The sequence below is a fragment of the Phocoena phocoena genome, chromosome 7 (genome assembly GCF_963924675.1).
Source record: "Phocoena phocoena chromosome 7, mPhoPho1.1, whole genome shotgun sequence".
In the NCBI taxonomy this organism is placed as follows: Eukaryota; Metazoa; Chordata; class Mammalia; order Artiodactyla; family Phocoenidae; genus Phocoena; species Phocoena phocoena.
This window is the reverse complement of record NC_089225.1, coordinates 106,560,496-106,581,461: the sequence shown is the minus strand read 5'-3', so window position 1 is coordinate 106,581,461 and position 20,966 is coordinate 106,560,496. Positions and strand designations below refer to the sequence as shown.

Here is a 20,966-nt window from a genome sequence, read left to right as displayed (position 1 = left end):
TCCAAGGACAAGAGACTCAGTTCTTCCAACTGTGTGGTTCACCTTTGGAGCTCTGAAAGTCAGAAAGTTCCTCCTGTGCTAGAGAGTCAAAACCTATCCCCAGGTTATTTCCAGAAAACTGTCAGACTCAACAGAACTAGGTTTAGTACATTTTCTCTAGGACCCACTTTAAATACAAGTGGTGCTCCCACACAAGTCCCTACCAAGTCTCCTCTTCTTCAGGCTAAATACGTCCAGTTCCTTTAACCACTCCTCGAATGACAGGTTCTCAGTCCCCCTCACCATCTACTGTCTTCTGAAAGTCATCTATTTGTCTATGTGCCTCTTAAAGTGTAGCGCCTGGAATGGAACACATTTATGTGTTGTTACCTTATAAGCTTATAGTGGGGTTGAGACCATCGACAGCTCCTTAGGTCACATGTTATGTGGTCACAGGTAGCTTAGGGGCAGGGCAACAACATCATACTGTTTAATTTTACTGGACATACTCAGAATTTTGTTTACTCGGGGTGGGCTCTCTAGTCAGACTGCCTGGGTTCAAATTCCGGCTTCCCCATTTATGGTCTGACTTCCCCCAACATTTCTAGGCTTCAGTTTCCTTATCTGTAAAGGAGATAATAACAGTATCTCCTTCATAGGGTTGAGTGTGATATGACATTACCTGCCTTTTAGTCATTATTACACTCTGTAACAATTACACCTAGCATTACCTATTATTATTATGCCTTACTCCCACATCTCATATTGACAGAGCTGAGTCCTCTGGAGGACGACCTCAGTTCATCCGTATTTAATGTCAACCTGTTATCTTCTGGCCTCTCTGGATCTTTATGAGGCCTTATTTCAGGATCTCTGTTATCTGCCTTCTATCCCCTCATGGCATACATTTGTTATCACCCTTTATCTAAGTCTTTAATAAAAATGTTCAGCTGTGCTGAGTAAAGACAAATCCACTAAAAATTCTGCTCCAGGAGGGTGGCAATCCATTTTCTGGCTCCTTATGGATATGGCATTCAATTATGAACTGCTACCCTGAAACTCCATCTAGCTCCTATCTTTTCAATGTTTCCATGAAAACAGACCTGTACAATTATTCAACATCTAATATATCCACATTGTCATAAAGGAATAATTCTAATAGCTACTGTTCACTGCACCCATACTATGTGAAGACACAATAACCCTGACATACTAGTATTACCTACATTTTGACAGATGAAAAGACTGAGGTTAAATCAGCAGCAGAGCTGGGAACTGAATCCAGGCAGCCACACCCTTAGCCCCCTGATCTACTGGCGTCTATGAGATTAGTATGACTGAACTTACTCTTAGTGAATCCATGCTGGCTGTGGGTACACGGTTTCCTTTCCAAAATGCTCAGAAATCATCTCTTTAGCAATACTTTCTAGTACCTTACACAGGAATAATATCGAGCTCCACCAGCCTCTCTGGGGAATCTACCTTCTTTTACTCTGGAAAATTGGAAATATATTTGTTGGCCTTCTGATGTCCCTCCCCATCTCCTTAATTCCTCAAAAAAAAAAAAAAATCACGAACAAATATTTGGCCACTGATTTACTATCTCAGAACCCCATTCGTTCAAGCTATGAATCTTAGACATATTTCACGCAGGTAGTTTTAATTTCCTTTTAAGACTCAGCACCTGTTCCTTGGACTTTAAATCCAGGGTTATGGATAAGCTGCATTTGTTTCAAAGTTTTTGTGTGTAGAGTGCACTTTCTGGGAAGGTAGCTCTGGTCATATTCTCGAAGGAGAGCACGAACCATCTACTCTTTTCTGATATAAAAATGTTCTTTGCAAAGAAGACATTAGCAAACCAGAAGAGGAGCGGTCCTCCCTCCCTGCTTGTCAGCACCTCTGGTGTGAAAGTGAGACCAGAGCCGACCAGACATTTTAAAGGAGGGGTGGGTGGTACCTTCGGCGTGTTTGGTAGGTCTGTGCCTCTCTTATATTGTCTTAGTTTTGGGCTCTACTTAACTTTGCTTCTTGGAGAGCTCTCCATTCAGGAGGCTCTTTAATTGGCTCTGCCCCTTCTGAGTCAACGGGAGCAGCTGAGATACAGAAGCCAAGCTCGCTCCTCACTGCTCTCTCTTCTAGAGCTCATCCTTAGAATCCTACATGGTTTTCAAGTTTTTCTTCAGGTAGGGAATACCTGCCTGACTCTGCCCAATCCTTCCCTCTCTGGCTACCACGACCTGACAGGGCTGCTTTACCCACAGTGATTCCATCACCACCGTTTTCTTCTTGGTGAGAATTTCATTCAAAAAAGCAATCCTATCTGAAATGGAATTATCAGCAAGGCCAATCAGGGACTCACATCTGTGGCACAGAGTTAGCACATCTCTCTCACCTCTGAGCCAACTGCGCCAGGAGCGTGTGACCTGTGCTCTTCTTGGTCAGGCGGTCTGGCTGCATTCTCCGACCCCACTGCTGCTCCTCTCCTCTGCCCTCACCCTCCTCCTCCCAGAGTGTCCCACGCTGAGGCTTCTGGCTTTCTTCCCACCCAGGAGTATCCCTTCCTGACATATGGTGCTGCTACATCTCCCTTCATTACAGGTCTGCTTCTTTTGAATGGGGCGTCCCCTTCCATCAATATATCCCAGGTCATGAGTCCCATCCCACCAAGTGCAGTGATACCTAAGATGTCATATTTTCCACTCTATGTTATAATCTCATATTCATTTCATTTTGCTTTGTACATTAACATATAAATATCTGAGGTCTTCTGACATCCTCTCTAATAATCCCTAGGCGGCCAAGTTCCCAGGCTTTCATCCCATTTTGAGGGTGTTCATTCGCTCTGAGGGACAAATTTTATTCAGAGACCAAGACGTGCTCATTATCTCAATGGCTCTTTATACATAAAAGTGAACCTTCACAAAAACAGTGGCCACTTCTCACTGTGACAGTGTTCATGGTTTCCGAGCACAGCAGTCTGCAGGTCAGTATATTAAATTCTGATTATATTAAAATTACAGTTCTAAATATTCACTTATGAGGTCAGACATTTTACATAAGGGAGTATAACATATAAAGGCTTGCTCTCATTGTGAAAAACACTAAAAAACATTACTGCTTTATCTACGTACCTTAAACAGCACAGAACTTTGCATTTCAAAACAAAAATGTGCATGTTGTACAGTGGTATCGTATCATCTGTGTATTTAATTTACACAACAGGGAGACAAGGTAGGCAGGGGAGGGGGGAGTAGTAGTGCTGGTGATTCTGCACCCCCACCCCTTGTGTTTAATAAACAAGCTCTGGCCTGAACAGGAGATGGGAGAGAGAAGTCCACTGTGCCCTTGGGCCTGTCCACAATAGGGAAATCTCTGTCCTGAGTGTGGTTCTAGTATACTGCGAATTAACAATGGCCCTGAACAGAAGCCAACTACTTTGTCTGATGCTTAATCAAAGAAACTGCTGCAGTATGTTCCAACACAGGAGAAAAATCTGATTTTCACATGTACTGCATATCTATATACTGTACTTGATGGGTAATTTAACAGAAAAGTGTACTTTTGACCGTACAGGACTTTTGCCTTTTAGACAGACTTTAGAATCTAACTTTTCTACCCTTTTTAAGCTGTGACTCTACTGCGTATACCTGAGTCACAATACATATTTAAATATATCTTCTCTCTTCCCGCTAGAGGGCAGCCATGTATAGACTTGGAGGGTAGAGAAGGTTTAGGAAAAACAGCACACCTGTTAATCTCACTTGTATGTATATTTAGAATTCTACAGTTTTTATGTTACCTTGAATGTGGCAAATGCATCTGAAGCTATATCAAATGTTGACATTTCGACATATCTGAAGAAATCATAAAACTGTTCTGACCACAAAATGATTTTTGCAAGTGGCTCATGTCTGATGCATTCTCTCAACATTATTCCACAATTCAGAGCTATTTCTGGAGACTCATATCTGCAAAAAGAAAAGACAAAGATGACTGCTTTTTTCCCCCATCACTGTTCTTTTAAAAACTCTAACAGTTCCAATTTTTAGAACAGGAAGTTTCAGACATGTCCTAATTAAGTGACAGAGCAGGTTACGAAATGCATCTCTCTCAGAGTAGAATATGTGCTCAGAGGGATTTAGTCTAGAGGGCACACACACATTAGTTGGTGGTGACTGCTTCAACCCGAAGAAAAATAACAGCCGTGAGAGCGATCATGAAAATAAAAGCTTATTACTTAAGCTAAAAGATCTGAAGAGACGTCTACAGGGTCACACCTCCAAATACGGTTTAGTTTTACATGTGGTGCTCTCACCACTTCAGAAAAACCAAAAGCTGAATCAAAAAACAATATGAGGGCGTTCCTGGTGGCGCAGTGGTTGAGAGTCAGCCTGCCGATGTAGGGGACGCGGGTTCGTTCCCCGGTCTGAGAGGATCCTGCATGCCGCGGAGCGGCTGGTCCTGTGAGCGATGGCCGCTGGGCCTGCGCGTCCGGAGCCTGTTGCTCCGCGGAGGGAGAGGCCCGCGTACCACAAAAAAAAAAAAAAAAAGGTAAAAAAAAAAAACAATATGAAATAAGCAAAATAGTTTCCTAAAATTCATAGTATCTAAACGGGTCTATCAAAAATACAGCATTTATACTTGTTTCAATTCAGTACTCAAAATAGTACTTCCAAGACCGTTGGCAGCAACACATAAATGCTACAAAGGATGTCACCAAGTGCCTAGTCAGGGATGGCCCGAGGGCTCTCGCAGTGGACACAGGGGACTCCACTGCATCCCTCATCAGCTTTCCGCACAGCCTTCCTCTACACCCACCTCAATGTCTCTTGCCTCTTCCCTCCCCGTGATCAGAAAGAGAACCTTGTTTTCCTCTCAGCCCAGCAGACTCTTCCATTCTGATGTACATCAAACCCCTTGGACTGGACTCTGCCATTCTGCTCAAACACATCACTCCGTTCCTCCACCTCCTTCCAAGCTGCACACACAGGCTTAATCTCCTTCCCCACTCAGTGTCCTCTACTTTCCTGCCATCGAATCCATTTCCTAACGTTTTACGAGTAAATGCCTCCGCTTCGCTAAAACAAATGGTCTTTTCTCATAAATTCTGCTATTTAATTTCCTGACAATGCAGATCGTTGCATCTCTCTCTTTAAAAAAAGAAAAGTTCTCCCAGCTCTCCTTTCTACCTCCTCTGTTTCTATTTCTTGCCTGGCTGAGGTCCTTCCTCTGTTGCCTCTGGCCTGCTAGTGAATGCTCCTACGACCTCATGGTTCCCTCCATGGCTCCTAAATTGCCCCAGCTCAGATCTACCCTGGGCTGTAGTGAGGCATTTTCTGTTGCTTCCGTACTTCAGTTAAAGGCCTACCATAAGCTCTACAAGTCTAATATGGCATCACTATTTTGCTTCAGATACCTGGGTCTAAAACAGGTTTAACAGAACTTTCTTTGATAATGGAAATGTTCTATAACTATGCGGTCTACTGAGCACTTGAAATCTGGCTAGTATGACTGAGGGACTGAATTTTAAATGTCATTTAATTTAAATTAATTTAAAATTAAATAATTACATGTTGTTAGTAGATACAGTATTGAACAGCACAGTTCTAAACCTTCCCCTCTTTACCTACTCCCAACCTTCCCATCCTCAATGTCACCACTCCTTTTAAATACTTCTTTGCAATATCTCAGTTTCATTTTCTTTTATCCATTCCCAGTGCTGCATGAAGTCACACCTAGTCACTCAAGTGACCCCTAACCAGCACCTTTGTTCAAGCTCTGTCTTAACAAATCTATCCGACGACTAGTGTTATCAATAGCCTTTCCAGCTTAGGAGCTTATAATGATTTCTTCTTGCTAATCAAATAGACGAACTTTGATGCCCAGGCTTCCCCACATCATAGCTACTCTTCTGGTACAACTCCTCTCCCACTATGCCATAAAACACTCTATCTCCTTCCTGTTGTCAATCACTGTGTTCATTCCTGCCCCTGTACTCACTCTTTTTTCTGCCTATGCAAATTTGAAACTATCTGGAATCTCAATCCTAAGTCCATCTTCTGTTACCAACTCTTGCCTTATTGACTAAACCCACATTTTATCCCCTGAAATCCACTAGTAGTGTTATCTAGTAGAATTATCCTTCTGTTGTACATATGTTCATCATAGATCCTCAACAAGATCAAAATCACGTTCCTTTGTGTCACTTGTGGCATGGCAGCTAGAATGCTTACTGGCTCTTAGGTGTTATTAAAATGTCTGCTCACAACATGGCTGATCACACAATTCATCTCTGCTGATCTGTAACAGGCAGGAGACTAGAAAGACAAGGGTAAGACACTTTGGTACAACAAGTTGGGCAGGTTTTGATGGCAGTTTGTCAAGCTTGTCTTAAACGATTAAATGTAAACCCGTGAGTACAAGGTAAACAGTTACGCTGTACAACCTGTTAGCACATTAACATTTAAATCGCCAGTGGAAAAATGATTGCTCCAGATTTAGACTAACACTAGCAACAGGATTATTTTCAAATGCATACTAATATTGTTAGCATAACTCCCCCAAATCTCTAACATCAAAGTGTCAATACTTATAGCCCGAGTGGATAATCACATTGCGTTAAAGTAGTCCAAACTAATTCATCAACAAAAGCAGAAAAATCTTTTTATTTTTTATTTTTTTGGCCACGCTGCATGGCTTGCAGTATCTTAGTTCCCCAACCAGGGATTGAACCTGGGCCCTCAGCAGCGAAAGCGCCGAGTCCTAACTACTGGATTGTCAGGGAATTCCCAAAAAAGCAGAAACATCTTAAACAGGTAGTTTCAACAGGGCCTCTGGAAGAAATGGCTGTTTCTGGGTCTGAGGCAGGATCTGTACAAAATGAGCAAGGGACATCTTGTGCCAGACAGCAAGGAAGCCATCAAAGACGAATGGGGTCTTGCCAAAAGGACATAGGAGCCAATTTGAAGGAGCTCCCAATAGCCCAAGACGGGGCAATTTGGACATAAAAATTTGGTCATAATGACTGCAACGGACTGAGACACATCAAATATATTTTAAAAACCCCTAAAACTTGAGGTCATAATGGTGCTTAGGACAATAACATACTCATTGCTCATCTAAGGAAGTGGCTAGGGCACCAATCGATTATACTAAAAAATGATACAGTGGAAAAAATCAAGCATCTATTCTGTCTTTCCTATAGAAGTCACTGCTGAGGAACAAAACACATTTAATATACAGAGAAGGAATAACAGAATTAGGAAATCACCATTTTGAACCTAGACAATGATCCTCAGTGGATACTAAAACCATTAGGTGAAGGGTTGATGGAGAACTTTATAATGGACAGACTGACAACACCTACATCCACTGATCAATCTAAATATCACCAGAAGTAGGACAACCTGCGTTGCCCAACAGGAAGCAATCCCATCACAATCCCATTCATGAAGAATTCCTGCCCCCGCAAACTGAAGCTGAATCTAGTCAAACTAACTTGAAAGAATAGAGGATAGAGGAACATGGTTACAGGTGAAACCACAGGATGCAAATCCCAAATATGTGGTTTCCCTGCAAAACAAATGACCCAGATGCTTCAACAAATGAATGGTGTTAAAAGAAGGGGGCAGGAACTATTATAGATTAACAGAGAGTTAAGAGTCATATCAACCAAATTCAGTTTGTGGACCTTGCTTGAAAACTGATTTAAACAAAATGAAAAATGACATTTTTGGTGACAATCAAGGAAATATGAACAGTGACTGGGCATTAGATAATATTAGGTTTTTAAATGATATTATGGTTATGTTAAAGAATCCTTTATTATGTACTAGGGATGCATACTGAAGTGATGTTATGTTTGAGGAGGAAAAACAAGAGGCAAGGAATAGATGAAACAAGAATGTTAATAAATGTTAGTAATTGTTGAAGCCTGGTGACAGGTAGGAAAGGGGTTGTAAGTGGTGGGGGGACGGCTTCTGTGGGATCCCAACACAAATGGCTTCTCCTCGCCTCCCTAAACTGAGGTTTCTGCTCTGGTCAGCTCAGTTGAGAGCTTGAAACCTTTCTTTAAATATTACCTCAAAAGTCTTACTTTACATGACATTAAACAATGTTCATATCATACCCCTGGCCACTCTGAAGTGAAAACACAGGCAGAGTTAACTAATTCATAGATTTTAACAACCGCTGCTTTCTATGGAAAAAGGAAGACTGGCTTTAAAAATACACAAAGGCATCTGGCAGCTGCTCTAAGAACACTAAAATTTCAGACTACTCACTACATGTTCATACACGCAGCTCTGGACTGATACAACAAAAAATCAGATGCCAAAAATTCCGTATGGCAACATCTGAAGAAGCAACATAGACAGAACTAGAAAGAAGGAAATAGAATGCTGGCATCCAACACATGCACTGACTCATGCTTTGTCTAAACGAGTTTGAACTTGGGGCAAGTGTTAAACCACAGAGATATGAATCAGAGTGAGGCAAGCTATAAAGCTGGGGTAGGAGAGCAAGCTGATTCACGCCACCAGTCATGCCAATAAAACAGCTGCCCGCCAATTTAACAGAACACCACCAGTGCACACGTACCCAGAGCTGGCAAACAACTCTGGTGTGAAACAACAGGAGGTTACCTTGCCAATCAGTGATGAGAGAGAAGAGGACTTTTTTTTAAACTTTTAGTTTTAAGGCTTTTTTGGTTTTTGTTTGATTTTTTTTTTTTTTTTTTTTGAAACTGACAGGCTACCCAAAGATAAATGCCTGCTTAGTCCAACAGTAATTCCAGGAAGATGCACTGTGAATTACCAGATTAAGTGGGTGAGTGGACACACACAGGTGAAAAGCAAAGGGAAGTACGTCATAAACATGTACTTTGTTGACTGTTGACTGAACAAGGTTAAGCTATATAGCATCCAAGCTCCATTTACTGGGAAGCCTTTACTGCAGTACCGTGTGCATGTACGTCCAAAGAAGATGTCTTTAAATACATGATTTAGCTGATATTTCAACAATTAAGGTTTTTACATCTTAGAGAACAGAAACAAGAACACAGAGGACTTATTTTTTTCTTCAGTCATGTATGGTTTGAGAATTTAAAGGCTCACAATTCACCTAACTTTAAAATCCCATGGGCATTTTCAAATTCAGTTTAGCTCACAGGTTAAATTTTAAGGAGGGAAATGTGTTCCAGAACTATGGGAAAATGAGCTGATGAAACTACAGAGGAAATGCTTTCTGACATTCACCATCCTGTTTTTGCCCAAGACCATCTTTCCTTTTAATTTTTCAAGTCAAAAATATAAACCTTATTACATTATACTTTATACATACCCTTTCAATAACATGAACAAAATATTCTGTTGGGTGCAGATGTATTCAACAGTAGGAGTTCTTGTACCAATTTGTCTTCTGAGAATATTGTTGAAAATCTGAGCCACGTCTTTCTTGCCCTATTAAGGAAGACAAAAATATCAAAATGCCTGACTAAATGCCAAAATGCCCTAAATAAACTCAAATCTAGGTACTGTATATTTATAATTATGACTGAATATCTGACTTTAAAATGTTCATAGACATTAAATTTTCTTATTTTATTTCTTCCTTCGTAATTTCAAATTCTAAGTTTTAATAGTGAATTTTTTTTAAAAGATTTTTTTGATGTGGACCATTTTTTAAAAGTCTTTATTGAATGTCACAATATTGCTTCTGTTTTATGTTTTGTTTCTTTGGCCTCGAGGCATGTGGGATCTTAGCTCCCCGACCAGGGGTCGAACCCACACCCCCTGCTCTAGAAGGTGAAGTCATAACCACTGGACCACCAGGGAAGTCCCTAAGTTTTAATAGTAAAGTATTTTTGACATGAATAATGTGTTGACAAAGTGAAATCTTACTATATATAATTTCAATGATTTCTAACTCTCAGAATCATGCTGACTCAGATATGAAACACAAAACCTTGCTATATGCTTACATTGTTCAGGGATCTGATTCCCACCCAAGCAGCTTTAAATAGGATGCTTGTATTGTAAACAATACATATAGCTTCCTTTTATAGTGGTGGAAGGAGGAGAAACTGTATTGTTAGTGTAATAAAAATGAAAGAATTCTGTAAGAAGTTGAGCTTTAATGGCAAGTAGACATATCCTCCTACTAAACTAGGTGTAATTGGGAAAAACTTTATATATAGATAATTAAGGTACTAAGTATCACATGATGCAATAGTTCAGAGATCAGAGTTACACCACTGTACTTCACTAAACAAAATAGTCCTGTTAACACAGTACAGCGAAACTTATAATCAGAAAGCTGCACAAGAAAGTAACAAATGCAGAAGTAGACCCCAAGAGATGTTTCAGAACTGCCACTTTATAAGGCTGACAAGTCTGCAGGAGAGTGAGTGAAACGCTAGCCTTCCAGCACTAGAGATGACCCTGGGGCCTGTGCTAGGTCAGGAGTAGTAATGGCAATCTCGAAGAACCAGTCTCAAGGGCACACATTTCTTTTAAATTAAATTTATGTCTCTGAAGTCCCAAATGAATATTAAGTTCAAGGTCCAGGTTGGGGAGTGGGGTGGGAAGACGAAGGAGAAGGAACTGGATGGTCCAGTGCACTCCCACCTTTGTAGTGGAGATAAAAATCCTTGTTGTTGGAATTTGACACTCTGTTAAAGATATATGAAACCAGCTATATAAATGGAAATATCATAGTTCTGTCTGTTCTAAAAGACAGAAGTAAATTTTTATTCTCTTTTATTATCTATTGATAATACATTCAAGTAACCTATGAACCACATCTTCCCCACCCTTCTCTAAAACTGAATCTAGCTACAGGTGTCTGTCATTTTCTCCCCTGGTTTTCCAAGTACCTGAATAGACATACAATCCCTCAGGACGATAAACACTGGGGCTTAAACAAAGCACAGCCATAACGAAGAGTCAAAGAGGAGACTGCTCACAACCATGCCAGAGCCCTTCATTACACACTTCTCAGACTAGTTTATTCAGACTGGTATCAAGGACCATTCTTCTCACTAATAAATGCAGTAAATATCCAACATGGGATGATCTGGCTGTATAAGCCTGGGCACCAATCTCAAACGCCTACCAGGGACGAGCAGGAAATGCAAATGAGCGCAGCAGGCCGAGGTAGAAAAAGCAAGCTGTGCCTTCTGTGGCACACCCAAGTGTGGATGCCAACGTCATGGGCTGAGGGACCACACAAGACTACAAGGCCCAATGTTGCCAAATTTTCCAAGGGAAGCCAGAAATTCAAAGTTGTGTATAAAATCTCCTGCTGTTTTAATGTTATCCTCATTTAAATGTTTAAAAGCAGTGCCAAGCAAACAAAACACATATAATCTCGACTGTAGTGAGTTCTCAGCAGGTTAAAAACAAACAAACAAACAAAACCTAGATGTTCTCTAAGATCTCACCTACCTCAAAAATTCTAACACTCTATGGTCTTCTTTAGATTGTTTTTTCCTTGAGAGCCAAGAACCAGTGAATTATGTAAACCAGCAGCTGTTTATTAAATATAGCCTAAATGAAAGGGCATAACAAATACCTAAAAAACTTCATATATGATGTCGTGAAAGAGGGGGAAAAAACCTGGCCTAAGTCCGAGATACCCTTGAGTTCCTGAGTTGGCCCCGCTAATTAGACAGGCAGCCCGGGTATGCTTACAGGTCAGTACCCCTGAGCCAAGAGCCCAACAGGAACCTTAAAATGTTTCAGAGGAGAGAACATATGGAAAATGACTACGAATAGTTAGTGTTTTTGAAAAATAAAAAACTGATTTCTTACCTCAAAGTCAATGAGCTGTAAATCAGCTACTAGGGTGCTAAGGAGTCCACTATTATACAGTTCTTGAGCGAGCTGTGCCACCGCTTCTGTCTGTGGCTCTTTTTCATTTGTGCCATACAGAATTTCTTTCATGGCAACCAGATTTTTGGAAACTTCTTCTGTAGCCTGATTTTGGGGGAGAGGAGAAAATTCATTTTCACAAACATATATAACATACCTACACTTGCTAAATACCTTCTCTATATATTACATACCCCCAGACCCCTGTACAAGACACAAAGGTGGGCAAGGCCCATCCTGGCCCTCAGGGGTCAAAAACTGCATGTGTGTGCACAGGTGGGGACTGACATATGTGCTCGACAGGGAAGGCCAGCAGATTCACAACCTGTATACTTGAACGCTGAAAACAATGTTGTTGTAGTAGAAACAGAACAGGGAGAAAAAGTTCAGTTCTGCTCAAATGGGAGGGAAACAACATGCAAGAGGCACCTGAGCTGACCATGAGAATGGAGAGACACTGACAAGCAAGAACTGGCTGGGGAGAAGGAGACTGAGGGGAACGAATGGCATGAACTGGGGATGAGGGAGAGGAAGCAGCACAGGGCCTGTCAGAGAAAAGGTGTGGAGGGAATAAGGGAGTGACAGAAGAAATGAAGCTGAAAGAGGCTTTGAATGCAAAGCTAAAATACTGGCAATAAATAAAAAGTCACTAAAAACTTCCACTTCTGGCAGGATGAAAAACAAGGGTCAGATTTACCTTCCCCCATGAAAAAGACCAAAAACTGGAGGGAAATATTTGAAACAATGAATTTTAAACACTGAACTTCAGGCAGCACAGGAGAGTGATTCCTGAGAGAAGGGAAACAGACGAAACGAACTTCACAATTGCCCCAGCTTACTGCCTGCCCCGAGAAAATTTCCAGGCCGCGTCACAGGGAGAGGGAAGCCAGGCAGAACAGGCAAACTCCACGTGAGGAGACAGAGCTGGTAATCTATGGAGGCCAAGGAGACTTGGAACATCCGCAGGGCCAAGTACCAGAGAGGAGACAGCTACGCTGAAGAGAGTGTTAGAGACCTGCAAAGACTCACTTGCTACTCTGAGTACTGGTAAGCACATGCATGCGAGTAAGTACCCAAGGCCAGGGAACAGAGCCATGGAGCTCACGCAAGGCTCCCATCAACCTGATGGAAAACCTCATATTCACAGGCATAAAGCAGAGCTCTCAAAGGGTTTTGTCTCTGCTGTTATAAAAAATTAGCCCTGGACTAAACTCTGCTCTCCAAAAAGCTTAAAAGCAAGCCTGGAAAGAATCAAAACTGGAAAATACAACCAATAATGAGGAGGAAAAACAGTCAACAGTAACAGCCCTGCAAAGTGGTAGTGGTAGTGGCAGATGGTAGAAATCAAACAAGGACATTAAAAGTTACTATAACTACAGTCAGTACATTCAGGGAAAAAACGAGCATGTTAAGTAAAGGTATGGAAGACGTAAAAAAAACCCCACCAAAATCAAACACTTAAAAAAAAAAACTAAAATTTCTGAAATAAAAATTACACTGGATGGGATCAATAGCAGAGCAGACAGTGCAGAAGAAATGGTTAGTAAATATGATGACAGAGCAATGAAAGCTATTCAAAATGAAACACAAAGAGAGGGAGAAAAAAGACAGCACAGCAGTGAGCTACAGGATGACTGTAAGCAGTCTGATACATGTGTAACTGCAGTCCCCAAAGGAGGGGGAAGGACAGACAAAATATGTGAAGACATAATAGCTGAAAATTTTCCAAATTTGATGAAAACTGTAATCCCATGGAGCCAGGAAGTTCAAAAAAAATCCCAAGCACAAGAAACAGGAAGAAAACTATGCCAAGCCATAGAATAATCAAATTGCTTAAATTCAGTGAAGAGAAAATCCTAAAAGCAACCAGTGGGGGGAAAAACATTACAGACAAAGAATCAAAAAATAACAGACTTCTTGACAGAAATGATGCAAGTCAAAAGATAGTGGAGGAACATCATTAAAATTCTGGGGGAAAAACAAAACTAAACTGCCATTGTAGAATTCTATACCTAGTAAAAATATTATACAAAAATGAAGGTGAAATAAGAATTTTTAAGACACAGAAAAGCTGGAAGATTTTGTCACCAGCAGACCTGCACTATAGGAAACGTTTAATGAAGTCCTACAGGAGGAGATTCAAGATGAAAATCTGTGTATACAGAAAAGAATGAAGAGCACCGGAGACAGAAATGTGGATAAATGGAAACGATTTTTCCATTATTAAAAAAAAGTCTCTAAAAGACAACTGTCTGTTTAAAGCATAAATAACTGTATTTTGGGGTTATGCCATATGTAGAACAAGAATATGTGGCAACAATAGCTCCAAGGGGGGGCAGTGTTAAGGTTTTTATACATGAAGCAGTATAATATATTTCTTGAAGACAAACCACAAAAGGCATACACTGTAAGTCCTAAAAGAACCACTAAAAAAACCAAAAGAGTTATAGCTAATAAGCCAACAAAGTAGAATACTAAAGATGTGTGAAAAACATAAAGGCTGTAAAAAGCTAAATAAACGGAAATATTTATGACCAGAAATTACTTCAGGAAGATTACTTAGCACAGATTCAGAGGACATCAGCCTTTAATGGTACCTAAAGAATCATCTAGGTCCACGGTATTCCCTTCTACAACCTTCTAAATCTTCTTACCAAATGACCACATTGCTTCACCTTAAATATTTCCAGTGTCCAGTAATGCAGGATTAGCAGACTTCAGAATCAGACAGCTGTTACAAAATTTCATAGTGAAACGAACATTGCCTCACTATAGTGTCGGCTGGTCCTGGGTCTGCACTGCAGATAAGGTAGTATCTTAACTTCTCTTCCACATAAAGGCTCCTCATTGAAAACAGCTTGCCTGTCTTCCCTAAATAGTCTTCTCCAGAAAAACCTCCTCTCAGCTACTTTAACTATACTCCTAAGAAAGACAGGATTAATGTTTGAACTCTATCCAGATGGAATGATGCACAGGACACCGGACCACCATTTCCCTGCAAATGTTGCAAATTTAATGTAGCTCAGGGCTACCTTTAAGAATTTTTGCAATTATATCATATAATTCATTCAAAGCCAGATCTTCGGAATAAACACTGCAATGATGGCTTTAACTCTTCTCACTATTTAATTTAATCTCATTAATAGCCCATCATTCAACACTGTGGAGGTATTTCTGAATTCTGAAGGACATCCAAAATGCCAGCTATTGTACCCATATTTGTATCATCTGAAATCTGATAGATAGGTATGCCTCGCATGGCCTCAATCATTAACCAAAATGCCGAAAAGGAAGTAACTGAATGGAGCCTAACATTATGCCTTTGAATCATCATGCTCTTTTCAGTAATGATCTATAAATAATCTTTGGGCATGGCTGCTCAGCCACTTACATATACACTTATTTCCAAATGATATTCGAAAGGCTTTTTGTTAAATACTCTGATAAAATAAGAATATACTATTTCCTCCACATTTCCTGAATATAAGGAAATGAAATAAAGTTAATTTGGTACGACCGTTTTACTTAAGTCTATGCTGATTTCTACTGACTACTGCTTTCCTTTCTAAATGCTTACAAAGTATCTTCCTAATAATCCCATTATGAAACCTTATTCAGTGTCAATGTAAGCAGACCCTTTACCTCTCTGAGTCTGCTGTCACTACCCTATTCTGTTAATGTCTTAGATTTCTGACAGCAGTTTGTTGTCATCCCATATATAAATTGTAAGTACCCCAGAATCTACTTTTTCTGGACCAGGAGATAAAAACCATTTATCAACGGTAAATGTTCTCTTATAATCTAATTACATGTGTTGCCTTTACAATTTCATTTTATTAATCTCTATTCTTGAGATGATTCTCTTTGACAGGGAAGTATCTGACATTTAGTAGGTTTTCTGAATATATTATCTGCTGAATTTACTCAGTAACCCTACTACGTCATAGACCTTAGCCCTGTCTGCTTCTCTGACTAGATCAAAGTTTTGAGGTTCTTAATAACCCTTCATGTGTCTCAGTTTATACTCTGCTTTGAAAATCTGAGATCAGACCATACTCTATGCTTTCTGATAGTAAAGGATGAAGAAGTGCTCACTATGAACAAAAGATGAAGATCAAAATGCTCACTATGTTGGGGGGAAGGGAAGTGATAGCTAAAGTATGGGGTTTCTTTTTGAGGAGATGGAATTTTAAAAATTGATTGTGTTGTTTGTGGTTGCACATTATCGGTGAATAAATTACGAACTACTGAATTGTACACTTTAGATGGGTGAACTATGATATGCCAGCTGTATCTCAAAAAAGCTGTTTTTAAAAAATGGAGGAGAGAAGCAAGGAAATAGAAAGCTACTTATGGTGCTTCTAAGAAGAAAGGCACCCTGGATTCAAACATAAAGCCCTCTTCTTCCCTTTCAGCAGATGACACTGTCACCTACATTATGAGCGGGGAGGAAAACACCACCGAATTCTCTCCTCTGCTAACCATTATACTCACCTACCTATATTAACCCTCCTTGCTTCTGGATTCCACTCATCTCTTGCCTTCTCAGGATCTCATCCTGTTACCTTATCTCCTCATATAGTCGACTCCCCTCTTACCTGATTCCTCCAAACTCAATTTTAAATATGATCTATTAGATTCCCACTAACAAAACTAAACAAGCTCTCCTTTGACTCCATAACCCCCTCCCAGCTACTGCCAGCCATAATTAAGCCTCTCAGAACACCTCCCTGTGTCTGTTACTGCCCACATCTCTTTCCTATTCACTCTTCAGCCCAATCCCGTGAGGCTTCTACAGCCAGTACTTTATAGCTTTCAGACAGCCACCAATGACCTGCCTGCCATTAAAGACAATTTCTAGCCTTCATCACGCGTGAGCTCTCGGCAGCATTTGAAGTTGGCTACGCTCTGCTTTTAAAACCGCTCCTCCCTGTCCTCTGTGACTTACCAACACCCTACTTTTTTTCTTCCTGTCTCCCTGGTTGCTCCTCTGTCTCCTTTTTGGCTCATCCTCCTGGAGTGGGCCATTTAAATATTGGGAATTCCTCCAGGCAGAGTACAGGGCCCTCTTCTCATTCTATCATCTCTCCCTAGGTGACCTCATCCACACACACAACTTTAATGAACACCTCAATGCAGATGCCTCACAGATTCCTATCTCTAATCCTGTTCTCTTACTAGTATATTAAGCAACCTGCTAGAAGTGTCTCTACTTGGATGTCTCAAGGTACCTCAAACCTAATGCATCTAGAACAGAACTCATGCTCTTGCCCCAAAGCCTATGTTCTTCCCTTGTTCCCTATTTCTGGGAATGAGATGCCACTACTGATGCTTTTAACGTGTCAGAAACTTAGGATTCATCCTCGACTCTTCCCTCTTCCTCACCCTGCCCCGATATCTAATCCATCACCAAGTCTCCAAAATCCATCCATTTATATTCCACCATCACCACCCAAGTCCCCATAACTCTTGTCTGGATGACTAAGGAGCCTACTGACTGGTTTCCTTGAATTCCCTACAGTCCATTTTCCACATCACAATTAGAATGATCTTTTCATAACACAAATGTGATTAAGATTTGTGCTTAAATCCTTTGTCTTAAAATGCTTAAATCTTTGTGTTTAAAATGCTTCAATTACCGATTGCTCTTAGGATGGAGAAAATTCCCTTTTAACATGGCCCATAAAACCCTGCATGGTCTGACCCTACCTCTCTGACCTCACCCTGCACTGCAATTCCTCCCCCACTATCTATACACCAATGCTCTGGTCACACTGGGCTCCTTTCGGGCCCCTGCACATGTGGGTGCCTATGCCCACAATGCTCTTCGTGCTCATATTCCGCCCCACCTCCCGGCCAACTCCCGCTCTTCCTTCACTGCTCAGTTCAACGATCACCTCCTCAGAGAAGTCTTTCCAAGTCAATTCTATCATACATTCTCCTACTACCTGGTACTGCTTCACAGTGTTTCTCACAGCTGTATATAACTCTGCTTTTCCTTGTATTTCTAATGAATGTCTGTTTCCTTCTGCTCCATTAGTAGCCCAGTGCGTGCAGGTGCTCCATTCATGCTCGACGAGTGGCTGAACATGAGTATACGTGATCACTGGGATACAAAATCCAGATGAACACTGGATGTAGGGAAATGTGATGTTCTCACACCACAAAGTCAAGGAATTCCTCTAAAAAAGTAGTGCAGATCCAGGGACCTGAAGGAAGGACACTCTGCAACACCTCACCAAGAAAAGTTGAGGGAATCTACCTGACAGTTTCAGTGGTGAGCAAGGAACCTAACTCCCTGTTTCCTCAGAGAAAACAGTCTGGAAGGATACACACCAAACTGAGTATAATATGCTCAGGGCAAGGGGAGGGGCAAGAAGAATACTTTCACTCTGCACTTTCTGTATTTCAGATTTTTTTGAATGTTTTACAGTTCATATTTTAATTTTTTAAGAGCAAAATGACAAAGGGAATGAGAGAAATAGATCAAAGTGTTTACTAAGTTGGTAGCAATTGGCTTATCTAATTTCTGCTTCTGTTTCCCTCCTTTCACTCCTCCCCCCACATCACCCCTAAATTTTTAAGATTTCTAACAAATAACTAAGTATTGTGTATAGGTCTACACACGTAAATAGGCCGACCAACCACGCCTTGAAAACCAGTGCCACAAACACTGCCAGATAGAAAGCTAAAGGCTAGAATTGGGCTTAACAGGTAAAAGGCTACTCAAACTACTGAGAAGTAGAGAATGGCACTGGGGACAAGTGACTTCCAAACCTGGGTATTTCCATGGTTAGTTACCATCGACACAGGATAATCAGCAGCATGATATAAAAGAAAAACTAAAATTAATCAACTTTATTGTTTACTAACAGTCCTGATACATGAGAGCAATCAAGTTCATATTCCAATTGACAACTTCTAATTTTATATATATTTCAACCATTTGTGTGAGTTCTGTTCCCCATTACAAGTTGAACACAATTACAAGTTGATTTTTAAAAAGCTTGAAAAAGAAATAAACATGACCAAATATTACTAAAAGATGATCAGAAATGCTTATGAAATTAAGTGATTCACCAGAAAAGGCGATGCAGCAAGAATGTGCTGAATGAAGACGCCACATACAGAGTAAATAAACTTGGCTGTTCTTGTTTAGATTTCACTTGGTCCCCTTCATCAGCATTCACATTAGTGACCCTGCCCAGTCCCCCCTCTCCGGCCAGCCTGCATTATGTCAGCACGTTCTCTGCCTCTCTGGCCACATCCTCCTTATCTGCCACCCCCCTGCTTGTCTCCTCACACCTACTAAGTAAGCTGTTCACACAGCTCCTCACACACTGTGCCATGGTCAAGCTGCTGAGATCATGACACCTAATCCACCGGGCTCCCTAAGGACCGCGTGACCTGTCCTGTTAAGACAAAGTTTCAGGGCTGCCCGTGCTCACAGCTCCAGGTCTCCTGCTCCCCTAAACAATGTGGGGTGTCCTTTACTGAAAACTTTCTCTACTTCAGCCCCCAGGGTAGAGAAGGTGATGGAACCTGTGCACACCTGGTTCCCTAAAATTCATGCTGTTCAACTGCTTTCACTCCAGCCAGAAACATTCCTTCAAACTGGAATGATTTTTCAACCAGTTACTCCCAGCAGCAAATACTTCAAAACTGCTTCACTTTCCACAACAGAACTTAGTTCTCTTTCTCTGTTCCGTATCTGAACATCTAGCTTCACCTCCCCCATTTGGAAATAAGACTTCCTAGTGAAAACATCTTTGACTTCTTTGATCCATCTTGATGTATTTCTGCCATCCTCTGTCTCGACCCTGGAGATACACCAGAATCACCTGGGGAAATTTTAAACAAAGATGCTCACTCCCCTAAGAGACTTACTAAATGACAAAGGAAAAATAGTACTTTTACACAGAGACACCACTTAACCATGTGATCATCATGAATGGTACTGAGACTACTGGCCTCGTGTGCCTCCTGAAAGGACCCGCTGCAAAGGGCATGGCATCACTTCTGTGGTCTTTCTTGCCAAAAAGGCATCACCTGCATTGAATCATGAGGAAACATCAGCCAAACCCAAATTAAGGAACATTCTACAAAGTAAGTGGCCAGTATTTTTCCAAAGTGTCAAGGTCATGATGTCAAAGACAAAGAAACTGTTCCTGATTAAAGGAGAGTAAGTAGATGTTACAGCTAAAAGCAATGTGTGATCCTGAACTGCATCTTGGTCCAGAAAAAGGACATTAGCAGACACTGTGGAAATTTGAAAAAGGTCTGTGGATTAGTCAACAGTATTGTATCAATGTTAGCTTCCTGATTTGATCATTGCACCGTGGCTACATAAAATGTTAACATCTGGGGAAGCAGGGTGAAGGGTACTCTTTTGCAATCATTTTATCAGTCTTAAAAGCTAATCAATCCTCTTATTTTGCTTCTACTTCACAGGTAAGAGGCAGCCTTCCGTAATCCCCAGGCTGATGGCTCTATATATGTGTGCTGGGGAAAGGGCCCCTACATGAAAAGGAGGCTGGCCTTGCCTCAAGTCCCCCCTTGCAATTTTGCCAGTTGTGTGGCCTCATGCAAGGTTGCTGGGCCCGACGCCTGGTGGGATCTATTCCATTTCTTAAGATCTCAAATTCCAAATAAAGGTTCTCCCAATTGTCTTCTGCCCCCTCATCTACTCTCACTCTCTCGCCCTGGAGGCTTTGTCTCTTCTCAAGTGACCCCAAATGCTCACCCTACTCCTCTCCCCTCTCACAGCCCATTCCCCCCTCCTGCCATTCTCCTCCTGATGCCACAGCAGCTGCTACCTTGTCTCAGCCCCTGGCCTTGCAGTGCTCATCTGCACCTCTCATTTCCCTAACATACATTCAAGGGCTTTGGAAAGGGCTTGCTTACACTTCTTTACACCCTCCTCCCTCCAATGTGACTGAGACAGTGATTTACACACGGTCTGACTTCATGATTTTGTTAAATAACTGAATTGTCTAGGACATTTTGTCAGTAGAACATGGTGTTCTGAGACACAGATGCTACACTTATGTGGCCAGTAAGCCTTATATTATGTTTCATGGGTACAGTCTACTAACAGTAGCCAACTGTTTTAATAAA

The 20,966-nt window shown here is 41.1% G+C and overlaps 1 protein-coding gene across 1 annotated transcript in view; it reads right to left on the bottom strand.

Moving 5' to 3' along the window:
• CAB39 (calcium binding protein 39) overlaps positions 1 to 20,966 on the bottom strand; it is a 47,505-nt gene that overhangs the window by 10,458 nt on the left and 16,081 nt on the right. The window contains exons 2-4 of the mRNA XM_065880503.1: positions 11,790 to 11,954; positions 9,319 to 9,437; positions 3,779 to 3,947 (exon numbers count right to left, since the gene is read on the bottom strand). Of these exons, the coding sequence (XP_065736575.1) occupies positions 3,779 to 3,947; positions 9,319 to 9,437; positions 11,790 to 11,954 (453 nt within the window). The remainder of the gene's footprint in view (positions 1 to 3,778; positions 3,948 to 9,318; positions 9,438 to 11,789; positions 11,955 to 20,966) is intronic.